General features: G+C 36.7%; 3 protein-coding genes across 32 annotated transcripts in view; 1 reads left to right on the forward strand and 2 right to left on the reverse strand.

The window, feature by feature from the left end:
* Window positions 1-426: 426 nt before the first annotated feature.
* LOC145890428 (NACHT, LRR and PYD domains-containing protein 12-like) overlaps window positions 427-20847 on the reverse strand; it is a 481386-nt gene continuing 460965 nt past the window's right edge. For 22 of the 30 annotated variants that reach the window (XM_082981491.1, XM_082981485.1, XM_082981490.1 and 19 more), the window contains 7 exons: window positions 8162-8323; window positions 7470-7631; window positions 6758-6919; window positions 5541-5702; window positions 3358-3519; window positions 1723-1884; window positions 427-1330 (listed from right to left, as the gene is read on the reverse strand). In XM_082981491.1, the coding sequence (XP_082837617.1) occupies window positions 1160-1330; window positions 1723-1884; window positions 3358-3519; window positions 5541-5702; window positions 6758-6919; window positions 7470-7631; window positions 8162-8323 (1143 nt within the window). In that variant the 3' untranslated portion in view covers window positions 427-1159. The remainder of the gene's footprint in view (window positions 1331-1722; window positions 1885-3357; window positions 3520-5540; window positions 5703-6757; window positions 6920-7469; window positions 7632-8161; window positions 8324-20847) is intronic. The other 8 variants (XM_082981496.1, XM_082981494.1, XM_082981477.1 and 5 more) reach the window with 7 other exon arrangements.
* On the reverse strand, window positions 8428-11411 carry LOC145890459 (uncharacterized). The gene is made up of 4 exons (XM_082981538.1): window positions 11279-11411; window positions 10540-10745; window positions 8846-9007; window positions 8428-8629 (listed from the first exon to the last, which is right to left on the reverse strand). Exons 1-4 carry the CDS (start codon window positions 11367-11369, stop codon window positions 8621-8623), a joined length of 468 nt encoding a protein of 155 aa, XP_082837664.1. The 5' UTR covers window positions 11370-11411; the 3' UTR covers window positions 8428-8620.
* LOC145888940 (uncharacterized) lies at window positions 13715-14956 on the forward strand. The gene is made up of 5 exons (XM_082979810.1): window positions 13715-13930; window positions 14086-14248; window positions 14399-14466; window positions 14553-14629; window positions 14759-14956. The coding sequence occupies exons 1-5, from the start codon at window positions 13792-13794 to the stop codon at window positions 14954-14956; spliced, it is 645 nt and encodes a 214-aa protein (XP_082835936.1). The 5' UTR covers window positions 13715-13791.

A 20847-nucleotide genomic window follows, 5' to 3' on the forward strand; every position in this document is an offset into this window, starting at 1 on the left:
TAACATCAACAAAAATGAGATTGACATAACCACTACGGCTAGGCGTATGCTAAAAACTATAAAAACGGTTTTGCATTTGACAAAACATACTTAAAAGCAGTTTGGCATTTTCTTAAACAATCAGGCGCATAAAATTAAAGAGAAAACAAACGTACCTTATCATTGTTCGAAATGTTTGTTCCGGTCTTTGTCCTTGATGGAGAACGACAAGAAATGTCTGAAAAACTTGTTTGACATGGTTAAAAATCTTTGGTTCGTACAATCGTTAATTTTTAGACACAAGAAATTACCCATATTTGCAGTTAGTTCTATAATTTGCGCAGATTATTAATCAGAAGGTTTAAATACCCATTCAAATATCACGTCGGGGTCACCAAATTTTATGTCTGACTGAATCGCACAAGTCCTGACGAAGACGTCAAAACGTCTACACAAAATATTGACACTGCCGTATATCTGACTCCTGATAAAAAGGCTACTCTTTAACCCAAAGTCAATCTTTCAGCTTTAATACATAAATAACAGTCGCATGAATATTACAACAAAACGTTACAAACCACGCGTACTAAACTCTGTCTGTGAATCTATAAAGAAAGCATGGAATCGAGTTATAGACTGAATTATAGCCCTCTATTCTTTTACCCAAGATGTGTGGCTTATATAGAAAATGCATACAGGGTCGTTTGGGTTCGGCCTGATCCGTGACTCATTTGAAAAAAACAGCTTGTTGCTCGAAGTGTCACGAAATAGGCTGGCCGGATATTTAGCTGTCTTCCGTGCATACAAATGAATAGCACGCTTGCCGTAAATTAGTTATGCGGGCGTTAATAAAAACACAGTTGATGCCACGAAAACACAACATAACATATGATAAATACGACGTCGGATACAAAGGTGTAGTAAAAAAATGAGATTCACGTACACAAAAAAAAAGTTCAAATTCCTATGTTATTTCAAATAAGAAAAATAACATCTACTATCGAGCACGATAAAGTAGATTAGGCTTTTAGTAAAAAACCAAATTGGCAATTCTTGTTATGTTAACCAACATTGATATGTCTTGTTGCAGTTGCATGGAGTCATATTTGCACCCTTTTATCATATTTTGACCTCTTTTTAAACGGAGAGGAAAACGTTTTATTTTCCCCAAAACAATGTTTTATAATTCAAAAAATTGAACTCCTTGGGTATATGATGTAATTGTATCCATCCCTGCCGCTGTAAAATTACATCCTGTGGCAAGAAATTTCTTTATGTTATGAACACATCGAGCCAATGACTCAGAACATTCATCGGTCAAGTTATTGTCGGAGAGAATCAGAGACTCCATCTAAATAAATAACAAAATGAAAGCCTGAGAACTCAAAACATGAAAACAAAGGATGAAATTAAATGAAAGTACGATGTCATAATTATGTTACAAATATTAACTGATGCAAGAGTGTTTTGTTTGGAAATTTTACGAAGTGTTTAAATAAAGTGAACATTTAATGTTATTTCGATGGAAGCTTTAATGTCTAAGATTTTAATGTTTAATTACTTTTACACAACAGTTAGGTCAACCAAAATCACTCATTTATGCAATATTTAAAAAAAAAACTGTGCAGGACTTTAAAGTGGTACGCGATATAATTAAGGTTGGGAACCACTGTGTTACAAGGACAAACTGCTTGTTCATATTTTTTTATTATTATTGAACGATAATATACAGAATATACTTACCGGATTTTCCAACTTTTCCATGTGCTCTGAAAGATGTTTGGCACCAACGCTTGTCAGGTCGCAATTACCCAGGTCTACATTTTTGATATTTTTGATGCATCTTCCCACGAAAGCTGCCCCAATGTCCTCTATGTCGTTGCAAGATAAGTCGAGTCTCTTCAGCTGAATAAATAGGTAAACATTTAAGAAATAATTTGTTTGTGTTGTCGACGATAATCGATAAATTTAAAAGCTATTGCACAAAAAATTGCTCAAGAAAAAAAGGACATTCTGCTTTCTTTTGTTCATAGTTTAGGTCAGTTTGCTCGATGTTTAACTTCAAAAAGACTTGGCGGTAAAGCTAGAGTTCTAAATATCCTTCCCAATGTACGTAGAGCCCGCAAACATAAGCACAAAATAGTCAGCCTTGATCAACATCGAATTTAATGTCTATTCTTTGCAATATCTAGTAATTCAAAAGAACTTGGGTGAAAAAAATCAAACAAAACGTCTTCGGACAATCAAAAACAGGCAAATACCACTTTTCGGCAGTCGTGGACTTTTGACGGTAACCAGGCCACCGATTTCAAACCTACTAAACCTGGACCTACCACTAGACTAATCTTTCTCTAGGCGGACAAACAAAAGTCCGGCAGTGATTAAACTGTATCATGGTGCAAAAATAAATGTTTACATATGCGTGTCTCACTATGCAAGGAAAGTGGAATGGTCAGTGCGCTCGTCTGGTGGAAAAAAAGGAAAAGGCTTTCTTCCTGTTAAAGCTTTGTTTACTTTCTCGTGGGTTTGTTTGTATAATTTTGCGATACATTTTGTACAACTACAGGACATGTGTGGCATTTAAACCAAAGAAATCCTGTTTCAAGGCCCAATGCAATAATGCACATCTGCCGACTGTTTCGCTTGTTTCCCAATAACCGTTGCTGGGTTTTGTGACTTGTATAGGAACCTAATATTCTTCCAAGTTTAAAAACAAATTAATGCTCCTGGATGGGACAATACACAGCAAGGATTTGTTGAGCCTGGTGGAAGATCTTATGACCTACAGGGGGCATAAACATCTGTGGAATGTTGCTTATGCAATTATTCAGCAACTAACTTTGGTGATATTGTGTGGAGGAGAGATATCATTGAACCACACTAGATGGGATACTTAAACAATCCACTTTTCTGCAAAATCCAGTTGCATTTTTTGTTGCTTTTTTACCCTAAATAATGTCCAGCCGGAGGGATCAAATGCCCCCAGAGGTCAATAATGTACCTGTCCGGCGACCAATGTTGACCAGTACTCGTAGATGAGGGATGGATCTTTCACAAAACCACAAATATTTGGGCCCTCAAAACCCCACTAAAACTGCCCGAAACTCGCTCTCGCTTACATTCACATTACCAACAGCACATGCATATGTGTTCACTCAACCGGAAAATTAACCCCTACGCATCACTGGTTGCTTTGTGACATCCCAATTCTGTTGTGACAGAGGATACATTATAAGGTGGGCATTTCAGCGAAGCTTATTTTAATAGAAATACAGATATTCGTCCTCCAGTGCGTTTGTTTGGTATATTGGGTATATAAAACGTATATTGTATTGATTCATCACTGAAGGCCTCTACAATTAAATAGTTCACGCTTACCGGATTCTGCAAAGAGCATATGTTGTTGGACAGTAGTTCGGCACCAACACTAGTCAGTTCACATGCACTCAGATCAACATCTTCAATGTTCTCGATGCAATTTGCAACCGAAGCTGCCCCGCTGTCTCCAATCGGGTTGAAGGATAAGTTGAGTTTCTTCAGCTGAAAAGTACATTTTTGTGTGAGTATCATTAATAAATCGAATAAATATTGATGGCTTTCAATTGCTTCATTGTGGAAAATATAGGTTTAAAATCCAGGTTTACGGTTTCGCAAAATAATTTGTTGTCCTACCTGTAAACACAATTTATTCTCCAAAGCTATTTTACAAATTTGGAAACTTAATGATTTATTCCATTCCAAGTCTGGGGTTTTCATGAGGCGAGTTAAACGATGAAGTTTGTTGTACTGTCACCAGAGTGTTTAGAAATGTCGAGGTAAAGCACGAAACATAATTGTTTGAATGTCATAACGCACATGATAGTTTTTTTGCCAACACGATTTGTTCGACATACTCACATTTGCCACATTCTTTTTAAATGTAGCAACGTTATAAGTAAATCGTATTCCTTTTCAGTCGTACATTTTTTAATTTCAGATCGATGACAATCCTGCCCATAGGTTTTAAGCGCCCTAAGTCATTCACCGTGCTCCAAAGTTTTCACTTCATAAGTTGATGAAGGGTTTAAGTGTGTATTCGCTTATTGTATATCGATCAATTACACTGGAAGTAAAGTTGTTTATATTTTGAAGTAGGTATGCAATCCAACATAGCATCAAGATACATGTTTGTTGAATGCAACGCATCAATGCTCATTACACTCAGTGGATCAAAAACAATGTTTTGGGGGCCACCATTGAAAGTTATCTAATACGTGGTTAATTTTGATTACGAACTTCTCACATAGCTCTATAGACCTGTGCCTGAAATAGTTTATTACAAAGCTCAACCAAGAGAAAGTATTGTTTGCTGATTTATCGTATATTCAACAACGTCAAGGTTTCATACTACTGATATGGATGTTAGGTAATTTGCACTAAACCTCCTGGAAGATCTTATGACCTACAGGGGGCATAAACAGCCGAGGGAGGTTGCTTAGGCAATTATTCAGCAACTAACTTTGGTGTTATTGTGTGGAGGAGAGATATCATTGAACCACAATAGATGTGATACTTAAACGATTCATTTTTCTGCAAAATCCAGTTGCATTTTTTGTTGCTTTTTTACCCCAAATAATGTCCAACCGGAGGGATCAAATGCTCCCAGGGGTCAATAATATACCTGTCCGGCGAAAAATGTTGACCAGAACTCGTAGATGAGGGATGGATCTTTCATAAAACCACGAATAATTGGGCCCTCAAAACCCCACTAAAACTGCCCGAAACTCGCTTACATTCACATTAGCAACAGCACATGCATATGTGCTCACTCAACCGAAAAATTAACACCTACGCATCACTGGTTGCTTTGTGACGTCCTGCTTCTGTTGTGACATTACAAGGTGGGCATTTCGGCGAAGCTTATATTAATAGAAATACAGATATTCGTTCTCCAGTGCGTTTGTTTGGTATATTGGGTATATAAAACGTATATTGTATTCATGGGCGTATCCAGGGGGGGGGTCCGAGGGGTCCGGACCCCCCCCTTTTGTGAAATATTTTGGTCTTTTTTGATAAGTAAACAAACGCCACTGTATTTTTTTTGTCAAAATCCGCGTGAAAACCAGAAATTTTCTTTGACGTTGACCTAAAAACCGCATCGTGTTGCATTCGCCATTGTTTCCAAACAGGGAGCATTGTTACCGAACACTTGGCATTGTTACCAAACATGTTGCATTGTTACGAAACAAGTGTCATTTTTCGTCAGTTCAAGGACGAAACGTCGTTTTTCAGTGGCCACGTTGTAATGACAAGCGGTTTATTTGCGTGAAAGTCAATTAGTTTAGTTGTTAAACTTTCCATAGCGTTACACAATTGCGCAAGCCGGAAAGCCACCGTTTATGTGACGATTGGCGCGAACACCGGCGCTCGTATTTTGCGATTCTCGCCCACAATAGTTTATACCTGAAAATCGGGGAATTCCCTAAAAAAATTGGACCCCCCCCTTTTAAAATTCCTGGATACGCCCCTGATTGTATTCATTCATCACTGAAGGCCTCTACAATTAAATAGTTCACGCTTACCGGATTCTGCAAAGAGCATATGTTGTCGGACAGATATTCGGCACCAACATTAGTCAGGTCACATGTACTCAGGTATAATTCTTCAATGTTTTCGATGCAATTTGCAAGCGAAGCTGCCCCGCTGTCTCTAATCGGGTTAGAGGTTAAGTCGAGTTTCTTCAGCTGAAAAAGTACGTTTTTGTGTGAGTATCATTAATAAATCGAATAAATATTGATGGCTTTCAATTGCTTCATTGTGGAAAATTTAGGATTAAAATCCAGGTTTACGCTTTCGCAAAATAATTTGTTGTCCTACCTGTAAACACAAGTTATTCTCCAAAGGTATTTTACAAATTTGGAAACTTAATGATATATTCCATTCCAAGTCTGCGGTTTTTCATGAGGCGAGTTAAACGATGAAGTTTGTTGTAATGTCACGAGAGTGATTGGAAATGTCGAGGTAAAGCATAAAACGCAATTGTTTGAATATCATAACGCACACGGCTGTGAGAAGCGCCGCTGTCTTTGATCGGACTGTTGGAAAGGTTAAGCCCCTTCAGCTAAATCAATAAAAAAGTCAAACCCAGCCCGAGTAACAATAATTTATCTACAGTACCAAACGACTTTTTCAAATGGAGAAAACCCTGTGTGATTTCAGTGTAAGATTTTGTTAAAATGTTTTAAGCCGACATTTCAAACGTATCTGTGTTCATCATTAACGTTATTGTTGAATGACTGAGACTGACAAAACCATTAAGAAAATGACAGGCAAACCATTAAGAAAATTTATATAAAGCGTTTCTTTTACCGAGACTGCAATTCTTCATATGACTATTCGAAATTAAAACGGAAACTGCTTCCATCCCTAAGCTTAATGCTTGTCTTCAAAATTTGGGTCCTGGAGCATCTCGAAGATCATTTCACAAAACTAGCAGTGCACGACGCATCAAAACATCATTAATTCACAAAACAATTTCGAAAAATTCATTGAAAATTTTACGGAATACAACTATTTTCAAGCCACTAAATGTTGCAATTTGCCTTTCAAACCAGTGCAGTCTCTATACAGCACGAGTCCTTAATCGTACAATGGTTATTATCCAACAATTTAAAGTCATTACCACACACAAAAGGTCCCGCAAATGATGGCATGGGATGGATGGTGAACAACTTTCTCGTTCGTGGCTAAGGGGTGTTTAAAATTTAACGCACAATAAAAACAGACACATCATGCTTACCGGATTCTTTAACGGTTTAATGTTATCGGACATATGTTGAGCACCAACACTTGTCAGATTGCATCCATTCAGGACAACATCTTCAATGTTATAAATGCATTTTGCAACCAAAGCTGCCCCACTGTCACATATCGGATTAGCAGATAGGTCGAGCTTCTTCACCTGCATAGATTGTGGCTATAAAGTAACTGTCAATAGCAATAATGTACCTCAGCATTAATATTAGTTCTATTTACATTTTCTTATACATACCACATTTAAAGATGAAAAAATATAACTTAGTAATCATCAGTCAGCCATCATGATACTTGGAGTTATCACAGGACAACAAAAATTTTTTCTACTACGTGAAATACAGTGAAAATACAGTACTACGTGAAATACATATTTAGTTGAATGGCACAAAAAATATGATCAGACTTCTGCATTTTTTCTCTACACTACGAAACGATTGATGTGCATTGCTCTCCAGTTGCAAAGGTGTCACAATTCCTACAAATATATGCCCAATATTTATTGATAAACAAAGCACCGTGATACAAATCTATGACAAAGAAACAAAAAATTAACTACAGCTTCAGTTGTCATAAGAAATTGTTTGACTGTGCTTGATATAATTAAGGTTGGGAAGAACAAATTGCTTGTTTTTATTTTTATTATGCTTGAACAGCAGAATAAAGAATATGTGGTTAGTTAGTTAGTTAAGGCTTACCGGATTTTCCAACTTTTCTATGCTCTTTGAAAGATGTCCGGCACCAACACTTGTCAGTTTGCATCCATTCAGTTCTACATCTTCAATGTTATGAATGCATTTTGCAACCAAAGCTGCTCCACAGTCACCTATCGGATTGAAGGCTAGGTCAAGCTTCTTTACCTGCATAGATTGTGGCTATAAAGTAACTGTCAATAGCAATAAAGTACCTCAGTGTTAATATTAGTTCTATTCACATGCTCTATCCATAACACATTTAAAGATGAAAAAATATAACTAAGTAATCATCAGTCAGCCATCATGATACTGGGAGTTATCACAAGACAACAAAAAAATTTTCTACTACGTGAAATACAGTGAAAATACAGTACTACGTGAAATACAGTAAATAATTAATTAAATGGCACAAAAAATATGATCAGACTTCAGCATTTTTTCTCTACACTATGAAACGATTGATGTGCATTGCTCTCCTGTTGCAAAGGTGCCACAATTCCTACAAATATATGCCCAATATTTATTGATAAACACAGCACAATGATACAAATCTATGACAATGAAAAAATAATTTAACTACAGCTTCAGTTGTCATAAGAATTTGTTTGACTGTGCTTGATATAATTAATGTTGGGAAGAACAAATTGATTGTTTTTATTTTTATTTATACAGTCAGTCAGTCAGTTAAGGCTTACCGGATTTTCCAACTTTTCTATGCTCTTTGAAAGATGTTCGCAACCAACACTTGTCAGGTTGCATACCCTCATGCTAACATCTTCAATGTTATAAATGCATTTCGCAACCAAAGCTGCTCCACTGTCACCTATCGGATTGAAGGCTAGGTTGAGCTTCTTCACCTGCATAGATTGTGGCTATAAAGTAACTGTCAATAGCAATAAAGTACCTCAGTGTTAATATTAGTTCTATTTACATTCTCTACACATAGCACATTTATAGATGAAAAAATGTAACTTAGTAATCATCAGTCAGCCATCATGATACTGGGAGTTATCACAAGACAACAAAAGTTTTTTCTACTACGTGAAATACAGTGAATAATTAATTGCATGGCACAAAAATTATGATCAGACTTCTGCATTTTTTCTCTACACTACGAAACGATTTATGTGCATTGCTCTCCAGTTGCAAAGGTGTCACAATTCCTCCAAATACACGCCCAATATTTATTGATAAACAAAGCACAATGATACAAATCTATGACAATGAAAAAAAAAATTAACTACAGCTTCAGTTGTCATAAGAATTTGTTTGACTGTGCTTGATATAATTAAGGTTGGGAAGAACAAATTGATTGTTCATATTTTTATTGTGCTTGAACAGCAGAATAAAGAATATGTGGTTAGTTAGTCAAGGCTTACCGGATTTTCCAACTTTTCTATGCTGTTCGAAAGATGTTCAGCACCAACACTTGTCAGGTTGCATTTATACAGATCAACATATTTAATGTTGCGTATGCAACTAGCTACACAAGCTGCCCCACTGTCTCCAATCTGTTTGCCAGACAGTTTAAGTTTCTTCAGCTAAACACATTTTTAACTGAAAAAAAGTGAGAGTGACATTAACTAACAACTGTTTATATATTTTCGTTTTAGCTTTAGTTTCAAACCAAAATGCACGATTGTTTTGTTTCAAACAACAAATGCATTGTCCCATGGGATATAGAATCTTGCAACTAATATTTCCCTTAGTTTTGGTGTTAAATATTCATTACCATAAGCTGTACATTCCATAGTCCTATGCTTTCTTTGCGTGATATTGACACCAAGTAAACATTAAAAAGCTTCCTACGTTTGTTTGCTTCGTGTATTTGTACATGTAAGAGGCTGAGTTGCTGAGCAAACCTTCAGCGTCAAACATGGAGTGGCCATACTTTGAATGGATTATTTGGACTATTACTTTATGCGTTTTTATATACCACATGGCATTCACTAAACAAAAACAATTCTGCACATTATGTTTTTACCAAAAACAACCTTTGATTTTCTGTTCATGTTGTTTACAATATTTTTGTGGAACTGACTACAAAATAGGAATAGATTTTTGGGGAACTCAAAGGTACCATTCGACTGGCAAGTGATGAAAATAATTGACAAAAAGCAAGAAATTATAATGTGGTTAGTTAGTTAAAGTTTACCAGATTTTCCAACTTTTCTATGTTCGTTGAAAGATGTTCAGCACCAACATCTTTCAAAGAACAGAGAAAAGTTGCCCTGTTGTCCCGTAGCTGGTTGTAGTACAGGTCAAGCTTCTACAGCTAAATAAATACTGGTTGTAACATTTTTGGCAGCTTGAAAAAAAGGGTACACCCCAAACACCTCAACTGTGCAAAGTTTGCAACGCAGTGCACGTTCTTCGAAAGAAGTTGTTTCACGACAGATAAAAAATTAAAATCATTTCATCAGAGGTAAAAATATTGACATTAATCAAAACATTGTTTTTGAGAACCATTACAAGCATTTTCTGAGAAGTGTTGGGTTTGTCCAAGTCATTGATAATGGGATTGCACAAAACAAACACTGACGCCTATGTCGCGCGAGTAAGGATTAATGTGGTGATGACAAACAGATGGCGCTTGCCGGTTTCTGTAAACATACAATACTGTGGCACAGATGTTTGGCACCAACACTTGTGAGGCTGCATTTACTCAGGTTTATATATTCAATGTTGTGGATGCAATTTGCAACCCCACTGTCTCATCGGGTTGTCGGATAGGACAAGTTTTTTCAGTGTATGTGGTGATGAAATGATTTTAACTTCAACATTTTGGTTTTCTAAGAACGCACATTTACCAACTTTTTAAATTTGTCTAATTATGGTGCCAGTACCAGACAAAAAAATTAAATTACAAAAAATTAAACAACTATAAAGTGCAAGCATGACGTCATGACAACTTCCTTGTTATTTCTATGAATTTTAAGTCAATGGCGCTATAGAGCACACTAAATGGCACAAAATACCTACATTACAGAGGGCTAGACCAACAGAACGTTTGCCGTGACCATTTCTGCACTTTATAGTGAAAAGATTTGCTCGCAAGGACTCTTTAACTTACTGGCATTTTCCTCTTTCGAATTACGAAGCACAGGTTTTCGACATCAGTTTTAAGCAACGAAAATCTTGAAAAGTCCAGATCATCTGAAAGTAAGCTGGAAACAAATGAAGTTATTTCTTCATCATTTGCTTCACGGGCCCAGCTGCAACCCCGAAGTATATTTTTAAGCTTTTTCTTCTCCTTTCTGCGACGGTAATGTCCTTCAGCTAGAAATGGCAGTAAATTACACAAATTTCAAAATAAGTGCAAGTATAAATAAGTGCTTTTACGGTTTTCAAAGCAGTTCATCGTTCTTCCCCTTACCTTCAGTTCAAAGTGTATTAAATTCATTATGTTGACACCACTGTACACCATTGTATCCAATTCATCATGCCATTTTGATGTTATTTTAATGAAACAAAACAACTATGCATGGCAGTAAATTACAAAAATTTTAAAATAAGTTTCAAGTATGAATAAGTGCCTTTACAGTTACTAGGGTAGTTGACGGTCCATGACACATTTCCTTGAACACCAAGGATGGCATTATTAATCTTTGCTTTATTTGCTACAACCTTTTGTATAGGACGTACAAAATTAAACACAACAATGTTCAACATTACAAACTATGTACATCCCCAACATCAAAGACAGGATTTCAAAAATAAAATAACAAATTCAACATGTTCCAGATGCAAAACCTTTTAATCACTACAAGCAAGGTAACAGCAGTGAAGCAAAACAACAAGAAATTACTTACCAGCAGATGTTGAAGGCTCATCATATCTTATTTGACAAGCACTTTCTTCGCTGATCTCGTCAACGTCCATATTAGTTGCTGTTGTCTCCATGATTAAGATATATCAATCAAGTCATTTAATACATAAAATATCCTAAAAGATACAATTAATTAATTTTAACAGAATTCTGTTTAACTTGCAGATGCTTCAACCTAAACCTTATGTATCCTTTTCTGTTAAGTTAGTGGTGTGTGTACTTAGCGGCAGCTATTGCTAGGTCACCGTTTGCTGTTTATTTGTGCCACACTTAGTTAACCAGAACCAAAAGGCATTGCTTGAAATGAACTATAAAACAAGGCAACACAAAAATGGTGGCTGTACACAGAATCCGTTATCGTACGAAGTTACGCTTGGTTGCGCAGGTCGGTGGGAGACCAAAGCCAACTGTTGTGCGAATAAACAATTCCAAATCTGGTTTTTATCTTTGTGTGGTTATACTCTTTTGCGTAGAAGTCCACTATTGCAAAGAAAAGTCTTGAGAAATATTGATAACTACGAAATGCTTGTTATTTTGTGTGTTTAAGTGGATTTAATGTATCATTATGACAAAGAAAAACCGAGACAAACGAAAAGACACATACAAACTGCAACACACTTATAACACCAGGATATTGATTGGGTTGAATGTACCATCAAATATTAAAATTTGATGAAAGCATGGCATCTCAACACCTTAAGTTAATAAATACAGATTTGTCATCATTTTTTTAATCCTAATACACAACACATGGCTGTGTTTGATGCTTATCCCAATTGTTCCAGTGCATCAATTTGTTTGTTGTCTACATATCCAAGCTGGCAGTTCATCGTTTGTCATGACCAAAACGGTTTTCAGATCCTTTATTTGAAAAGTTAGGCACTGGACTAAATTCTACATAAAAACAACAACTACCATGAAAATTCATTGCCTACTATTTAAAATGCCTCACCACAATTTTTTAAACACATTATTAACTAAATATTGCATTGCTATATTGAATACATTTTTGTTATAGGCTTGATATCATGCAATAGCGCCAGTCTTTGACCTAAAACCTTGCTAATTTTTACTTAAAATCTTTTCAAGTCAAATTTTGTATTTTTTATTAGGTTACACGGCTTGGCTATCGAAACCAGTTACAAAGTCTAAACAATACAATAACACACTTGGTCATGTTATATTCGCAACAAAATCACATGCGTACTCATGTACGAATTCTGTGTACAACCACCTTAACACTTGACACCTAGTTTTCTAAGGAAATTCACGACTGAACAAATATTTGTCCACTATAATTGTACTTAATTCCCAGAGATGGTACAATAACTCAAGTAAAAGTAATTGTCAAAAACATTTTGCAGAAAGGTACAGTTTGTTTTGGTTTCATCTATGATTGTATTTTTAGCCTATTTAGTATTGAAATAAAAGATATAATGATAACATATCCACGTTTATCCAATATATCCAAAATTAAATATACACAAGATATATTTACATTTAAACCCAAAGAAGATTCGCACCTGATAAGGAAAGGGAATAACACGAAACCTTGTGTATAAAAACAAATTAAGAAATCAGTCTTTTGAAATAATGCTAATTTTCGATATTTTTAAATATGTGAACAAAAATAACTTCGTATCACACGGCAAGCGTGTGCGGTGATATTCAATGAACAAAAATAATAAATAAACAATATCAGAAAACGTTTATTAAAACATCGGCAAACCCAACTTGGTAAACATCCAGGTTACCGTGGTCTGTGCACTGACGATCTACCGCAAAGACCTGAAGCCTCGCTGTACTTATATGGAAGGACGCAAATAAAACAGCTTTGTTTTACGGCTTGTAGCAACACGCATGTTTCCCTACTTATTTCTTCACACATTTGAAACACAGACAGACCAAAGGATGCAGGCGGAGTTAAGCTTTCCTGCAAGAGCTGCCACAAGCTTTCTGACATCCTGCTGGAACACATTTTTTCTGACACTTCGTTATAAAACGGCCATTCGTAATCCTTCGAGAAAAAAGACTCTCGGTCTGCTTTTATTCTCGGCTTCGCGTGTTACGTTCGCACGTTCTTTTGATAGTTAATTCGCTGCAATTCAGTCACGTGTTAAACTCTGAATAAACGCGCTTGGAACAAACTAAACTTCACGCCGCCTGACATTGCAAACGTGTCTTTCAATTAATAAATAAGTCTGCTCTCGGAGTCGAATTTAGCATTAACAGCAAGAACACGCAAGCAGACTTAAGTCTGGTTCACACTGAACGCGGTTTGCGGCAAACTTCCGCGACTAACGGACAACGGCAAACGGCAACCATGTCACACAAAACGCGGTAACAACGTCAACGGTAAACAAGTCGGTTCGAAGCGGCAAACTGCAAGGTTGAATTAATTCAACTTTTGCGCGGCGTCTTGCGACATACTGTCGATGTTGTATTAAGTACAATAGTACACTGTTTTGTTTGTAGCCAATAATAATTATAATTATAATGGAAACTTTTAATGAAATGTTAATACATTTGGTTTCACAATCGCCATCTATCTATAATACCAAGCACAGAGATTATAAGGACACTTCCAGAAAAGAAAATGCATGGGTGATGATATCTAAAGAACTTGGACAGCCTGGTAATGAAGGCAGGACTAGTTTAATTTAATCAAGAAAATCAAGTTTTTTTCATAGATTGTTGCCTTAGAAGATTGAAACAAGCTTAATGTGAACTTCCTTAATGATTTCTGACATTGCTCATTATCAATTTAGTCTTTATTTCATTTCTGAATAGTGGCAGACTGCATGAGGAGATGGAAGAGTCTTAGAGACCGTTATACAAAGTTTAAAAAAACTAGTGTGGAAAGCAGGAAAAGTGGATGTGAAGCTGTTTTAGTAAAACAGTGGGAGCATTATTCAAGTTTACAGTTTCTTGATGACCACCTCCGCCATAGATTGTATGTTCAAATAAAAGAAATTACTTAACTTACAAATTTAATTGTCGTAATTTTACCCAAATGTAAAGGGTTCATCTAAAACAAACTTTTAAATTTATTAGATTTTTTATTGTACCTCCACTTTTTATCACAAATTTAATATATTCTTAGAACTGTCAATAATTATGAGATGCTGGATCTTACCCAGCAAACTGAACATGAGGATGTCACAGTTTTGGGTGAAAAACTTTTTGTTGTGTGGTCAAATCACCAATTATACTACAGTCATCATTATTTACAAATTATGATATACACCTAAATGTAGATTTGGAAGAAGTACAAGCAGACACAAGTGTAGCTTCAGAAAAAGTGAAGCCTCTTAAAAAAAGAAGTGAAACCCAAGTGAGTTTTCAATTTTTCATGTGAATTAGTTCAAGCTTTTGAAATGTTGGTAATGGTATGATTGTACATGATTTTTGATGTGTTGTTTTCCACTTAAATCAGAAAAAATTAATAGTTTTTTGTTTTCAGGATAAAATATATGAAATGATAGAAAAAAACTGCAAAGCTATTGAAGCAGCAATGGAATCATCCAAAGGACACAGTGATGATGCTGCTGCTCAATTTGGGAAGCTGATTGCAGTTAAACTGCGGTCAATGGATGAAGTGAAAGCTGACCATGCTATGACCCATATCTTGCAGTATATTTGTGAGTTGCAACATAAATAAACTATAAAACACATTTACACTGACTGTTATCAAAAATAAAATTATGATTGTTTTTAAAACTTGTGTGAGTTTTATGTTCGGGTAACAACAGAGTTTTGCCATGGCAGTTGACCGACATCTGAAACAAAAAAATCCTTGAAATGATCCCTCACTTGTGCAGCATTACGAGTGTAGTTATTGGAGCTTATTTGGCCTAGTTCTTGGAGGTTGTTTCCAATAGTTTCCGCTCTCCAGGACCCTGGTACAAGTTCACCATTATCCTCTCTATCTAGTAGGTGTGAAGGCAAGTAACTTTCATCCCCTTGGTCTTGAAGAAAGTTGTGAAGGGAACAAGCGGCCTTGGTAATTAAAACTGCTTTGTCTACGTTAGCTATTATAGGTCGCCTGAAAATTCGCCAACGTGTAGATAAAATTCCAAATGTATTTTCAATTACCCGCCTTGCTCTTGAAAGCCTATAGTTAAAAATTCTTTTGTCAGTTGGCAAGAAATGACCCGGATAAGGCCTCATTAGGTTGTTTCTGAGTGGAAAGGCTGCATCTCCAACAAAACAATAGGGTACAGTTGTTGTTGTATTCGGGAGACAACGAGGAGCAGGCAACGGTAAGTTGCCGTGCAACAATTGCTGGCCGAAGATTGAGTTTGAAAAAACTCCCCCGTCGCTGTGTCTTCCGGAGTCTCCTATATCGACGTACGAAAACTTGTAATTAGCTGTGCAGCAAGCCATCAATACAATGCTGAAGTGCCCCTTGTAGTTGTAAAACTCTGAACCTGACATCGGCGGGGCTTGAATCATAACGTGCTTTCCGTCAATAGCACCAACGCACATTGGGAAGTTCCATTGGCGTTCATAATCGGAAGCTATGGCATGCCATTCTTCTTGTGATGATGGCATTTTCAAGTAAGGCTGCAAAACTTGACAAAGTGCTTTGCAAGTGTCTGTAAGAATTCCAGATATGGTTGAACGCCCGACACGGAAATTGAAGGCTATTGTTTGTTGGGAATCTCCTGTGGCCAAGTACCTAAGACAGTTTGTTACAATTATTAGATCCAGATGGTGAAAACATATCTAATTTACAGTAGCCTATACCTACATAACATGTAATACATACCTTAAAGTCATTGCAAGCTTCTGATTTGCCGAAATTGCTTCTCTCCACGGTGTGTCCTGTTTCTCTATTAAGGGCTGAACCAGCGATAAAAGCAAATCATATGAAGCAGTGTCCATCCGAAAATACTTATGGAAACTCTGGGGGTCGTTTCTCATTTCTTGCACCAGATTTTGCTCGCCCATACTTTTTCTCTTCTGCAATATGGGTCTCACCCACCACCTTCGTTTCTGTTGCTTCATTAACAATAGGAGAATAAGGTTTTGCTGTTCAAGCAATAAAGAACACACAAGTTCATCCATGACCACTTTTACTACAACTTTACTGGTGACAAGATAAGGAAAATAAGCTAAAAATGGTCCACTACAGAAAATAAACAAACCTTTGACCTTGTTTGACCCCGTCGCGCAGACAACACTAGACGCTAACGCTGCGTGGCGCCGTCGAGCAATGTGAACGTTGTGCGGTTGGCGACATTGACGCTAGGCGGTTTCCGCACTGGCGCAATCCGTTTACGATTTGCGCGTTCAGTGTGAACCAGCCTTTAGCTTCAGCACTACCAACCGACCGAAATCAATTTGCACGCTGCAGTCTGCACACCTCGCCACCACAAAAACTACCAGGCTTGCCACTGATTCTTTCGGCCGCCAGCAACTCAGCCAATCAGTGCACGCAAGCACGACTATTCGAGCGTGAATAAAATAAAAAATGAAATAAAAACAAATGTAGGCTAAAGGTGAGTGGGAAATAAACGAAGAACAACATGTGAATGTACAGGGGAAGTAAATACTTAAATAGGAACATTGCAGAGTGTCTTTGTCAGCAATATCGTCCCTCTATTTTGTTTTTCCATTCCTGGCAAGCAAAAATAAATAGTAACTGTACCAGTCACTTATTATCACTTTCTGTGTTACGCCACTCTTTCATAACATCACCATACAGCACCTTCAAAACACGAAAAATAAATTTATACCCTCGTAAATGACTGTAGCCTTGGTAAGCAAACTGTTAAAATCGCAAGCCAGTCTTTCCAACTACCAGTTTCTCAATGTGGTAACTCTTCCAGTGCTACGACTCCTCCCTTTGTTTCTTTATCTTGAGGGAATTTCGCTTTGGAAGTTTATTTTTCATGAATTTCGCGGTGTCAATCAGAGGCTTGTTTGCTTCAATAATGCATATAGCTCAATATGACGTGATGCATGACATTGAAGGGTTATATCTGAAATGAACATATGTTCATTGAGAATATTGTTAATGGCACAGTAGCTGTAAAGCACCCAGTTGCCAATCGTACAATATAAGCCATTTTTTAAATTCTGCCGTTTCTTGTCGATGCATTTTAAACTTTTGGGGTTAATGTCATATTCGGGAGTTGTTAATTGTTGTTTGTGTTATGTTGTTATGACCAACAAATTTTGCGTTTACGGGTCTGCTGTATTGTTCCTTTCTCTGTGCCCGCCGCGTTTTCACGTGTTTGGCAACATTGTTACATGCCTATCCGCTTTGATATTGAAAAGCGTCTTCTATTTTACCGATCCGGAAACTTGTGTATAGTAAACTTATTTGTGTTCTTCCTTGCAACATTTGCAAGAGAAATTCAGGAAAAATCAAGAAAAACTATTTCATGCCAAATCATAGACGGTGGTAAAGTTGTAGGGTTTGACAATATTCGCGTTTTTATTTTTAATGTGGCCGGTATATTTAAATGTCCAAAAAAATCAAGAAAAACTATTTCATGCCAAATCATAGACGGTGGTAAAGTTGTAGGGTTTGACAATATTCGCGTTTTTATTTTTAATGTGGCCGGTATATTTAAATGTCCAAATTGGATCTGCGAAGTTTGGTTGATGCTTTGCAGGTGGTAAGCGATTTTCGGTTGCTGAAGGGGAAATCAGGCTTGCGTCAACATGCTTACGACGAAAGTTAATCTACAACTACAGTTAAACATGTTGGTGTGATACAAGTCACGTTCGCACTGGTCTCTTTGCGATTGCGACATAGCAAACAACCGTGAAAGATATTATTGCAACAAATTGTTACGTCATAACTTGATTTGTGGGTCTACTTATTTATACTTATATGTTCTTAGTTTTCTTCTATGCTGATTCAAGGACACAGAAAGGTTGGTAATCGAATATCACCCATAAAGAAACAGTTTTACGCGCACGTCCATTCCACTGACGCCCCCATAATCACCTTCCTAGAATAAATAAAAATAATATTTCACGAACTGTTGGTATTTCACATAATTGGAATCATACCCTATGAACAAACATATTAGCGATAAACAAAATAATTGTCCGATTTATTCTGAGGACGCCGATTAATTCTTTACGCCGACGCGACTCAAATCGAATCAGCTTCTTACAACAAGACAGAAGGTATTGGATTATGAATTGGTTTAACAGGGCAATAGACATCCAGACAGGCAACATGTACGATTCAATCGAATGAACAAGGTCCCACCTTATTGTAACACGTAGAAGACCTTTGTAAACGTGACTCGCATCGCACCAAAATGTTTACCTATAGTTGTAAATTAACTTATCGCATCGTAGACATATTTGTACAAGCAAGATTTTCTCTGTAATTACCGACCATCGCTGCCCACTTTGTAAACATTAAGCAACGTGGATAATTTGCAGGGTCGACACTTTTTTTGATTTCAGGGTTCGGTAACACTCGACTGCGTACATATCCATGGGCTGTTTGGGTTTTGAAATGAACTGGGTTCTCGTTTGGTATCGGATGCAGATATATGTGTTAAATAGTGCTAAACGAAGGTTCACAACACAAAAAACGTCATTTGGCCAATGCCAAGAGAAGGCGCAGGCCTTTATGTGCCCGGTAGACAAAGACCCCACATTTTCAGGAGCTTACCGTTTTATTTAATCCTTTGGAGACTTATATAGTCCTGAATTGAGCATTAAAGTGCGATCCCTTTCGATAAACACCCTTTCGTCTAAGCTATTCTGTTTTTGCTTAAATTGTACAGTTAATGCAAAAAGAGATTAACTGTACAATTTAAGCAAAATCAGCGTCAGTAACAATTTATTTGCAGAGAAAGATGTTGTTTGATATTTAACGAAAAAAAGTTTGATCTCTGAAAAATGACGTCCCATCATGTTTTATATTTCCTTCTGAAACTACCGAACTGTACAACGCAAAGAAACATGCCTTCCAGATCCTGTACAAAATTAATTCGTTCATGTTCCTGTATTGCAACAAGTTGATTTATTGTGTAGTTGTGTAGTGCATTCAAGAAAGCAATTAATTCACATAAAAAAGGTCTAATATAAGAGTACGATGACGCATCCTCTTTGTTAGATTAACCACTAGGCAAACAAGACACTTGCTTTATGGCAAAATCCAGGTCAACTAAATAACTTTGTGATTTAGGTTTTGAATTAAAGAAATCTAACAGCCAACTCACATCGAAAGTTAAGTTTGACTAAACAACAAACATTACTTCAATGAAAAGTTGTTGGATTTGGAGCTCCATTCTTTAACGTTATTTTCCCTTATTCGTGTTGAGCGCAATGCATGTGTATTTTCAGGTTACAAGTCGCCTTGGAGGCAACAGACTGGCGTTCTGACGGTGACTGACTCTCGATCGACATCTAGCGTTAAAAGTCGTTCATTGTGTGCAGACACGTTTACCTGTGCGAGTTTTATAAGTGTGAGCTATTGTTACATCTGTAAATTACGGATAGTTTTCACTGCCTGTAATTTCTAAGTTTACGGCAAAAAGGGTTTTACCGGCCAAGATATACTGGGTTTGAATCCCGGTGTGGACAAAAATGTGGATCGGTGATCGAAAGGAAGAATGAATTTTTTTGGTCAGTTTGTCGTATAAAATCAAGTGAGGTTACTTTTAGAATCTACTTGATTCAAATCAAAATTCTGACTTTTCCGAATATTGTTTTACTGAAGAAGTGAGATCCAATTATTAAGGTCGAGTTTACTTTTAATTAAAAAGGAGACAATAATTAAATTAATTAAAAAGGAGAATCAACGACTCTCACATTAATCTGGATTTAAAAGTACAACAGTAGGTAAGAACAAACGAAACAAATTGAACAATAAGTGTTTCAACCAACGGTTAACTATAGAGAATTTGATTTCGCTCCACGTGTCGCTATGAACATGTGGTTGTCTGCGCAAGTCGATAAAACAAACGTCATTGCATTTTGTTCGCTGGGTAGTTGGTTTACTTCACGCAGAAGGTTGGGATAATCACACGACCGTAGCATTTCGCTGAAAGCAAAGCATGGTTGGTTCGTGTCGTATTTGTCATTAGATAAATAAGTAACAATGGAAAGTACCGTATTAGGCTACATAGCGCCTTATAGGCGCATGCTATAATTAAGTAGAGTTTGTAACTTCCCGAATAATTTATTGGACTCGGGACCTTCCTCACAAATAATTAACATTGAACTCTCGGTCGACATCTAGCGTTAAAAGTTGTTCATTGTGAGCAGACACATTTATCTGTGCGAGTTTTATAACTGTGAGCTATTGTTACATTTGCAAATTACGGATAGGTTTCGCTGCCTGTAATTTCTAATTTTGCGGAAAAAAGGGTTTTCCCGGCCAGGATATACTGGGCTCGAATCCCGGTGTGGACGAAAATGTGGATCGAAATGAAGAATGGATTTTTGGTTAAATTTTCGTAGAGAAATCAAGTGAGGTCTTTCACGAAGAAAGGTTAGAATAATCACATGACTGTAGCATTTCGCTCAAATCAAGGCATGGTATGTTAACAAGTCATTTTCTTAAATATG

Source organism: Ascidia mentula, chromosome 2, assembly GCF_947561715.1.
Source record: "Ascidia mentula chromosome 2, kaAscMent1.1, whole genome shotgun sequence".
Lineage (NCBI taxonomy): Eukaryota > Metazoa > Chordata > Ascidiacea > Phlebobranchia > Ascidiidae > Ascidia > Ascidia mentula.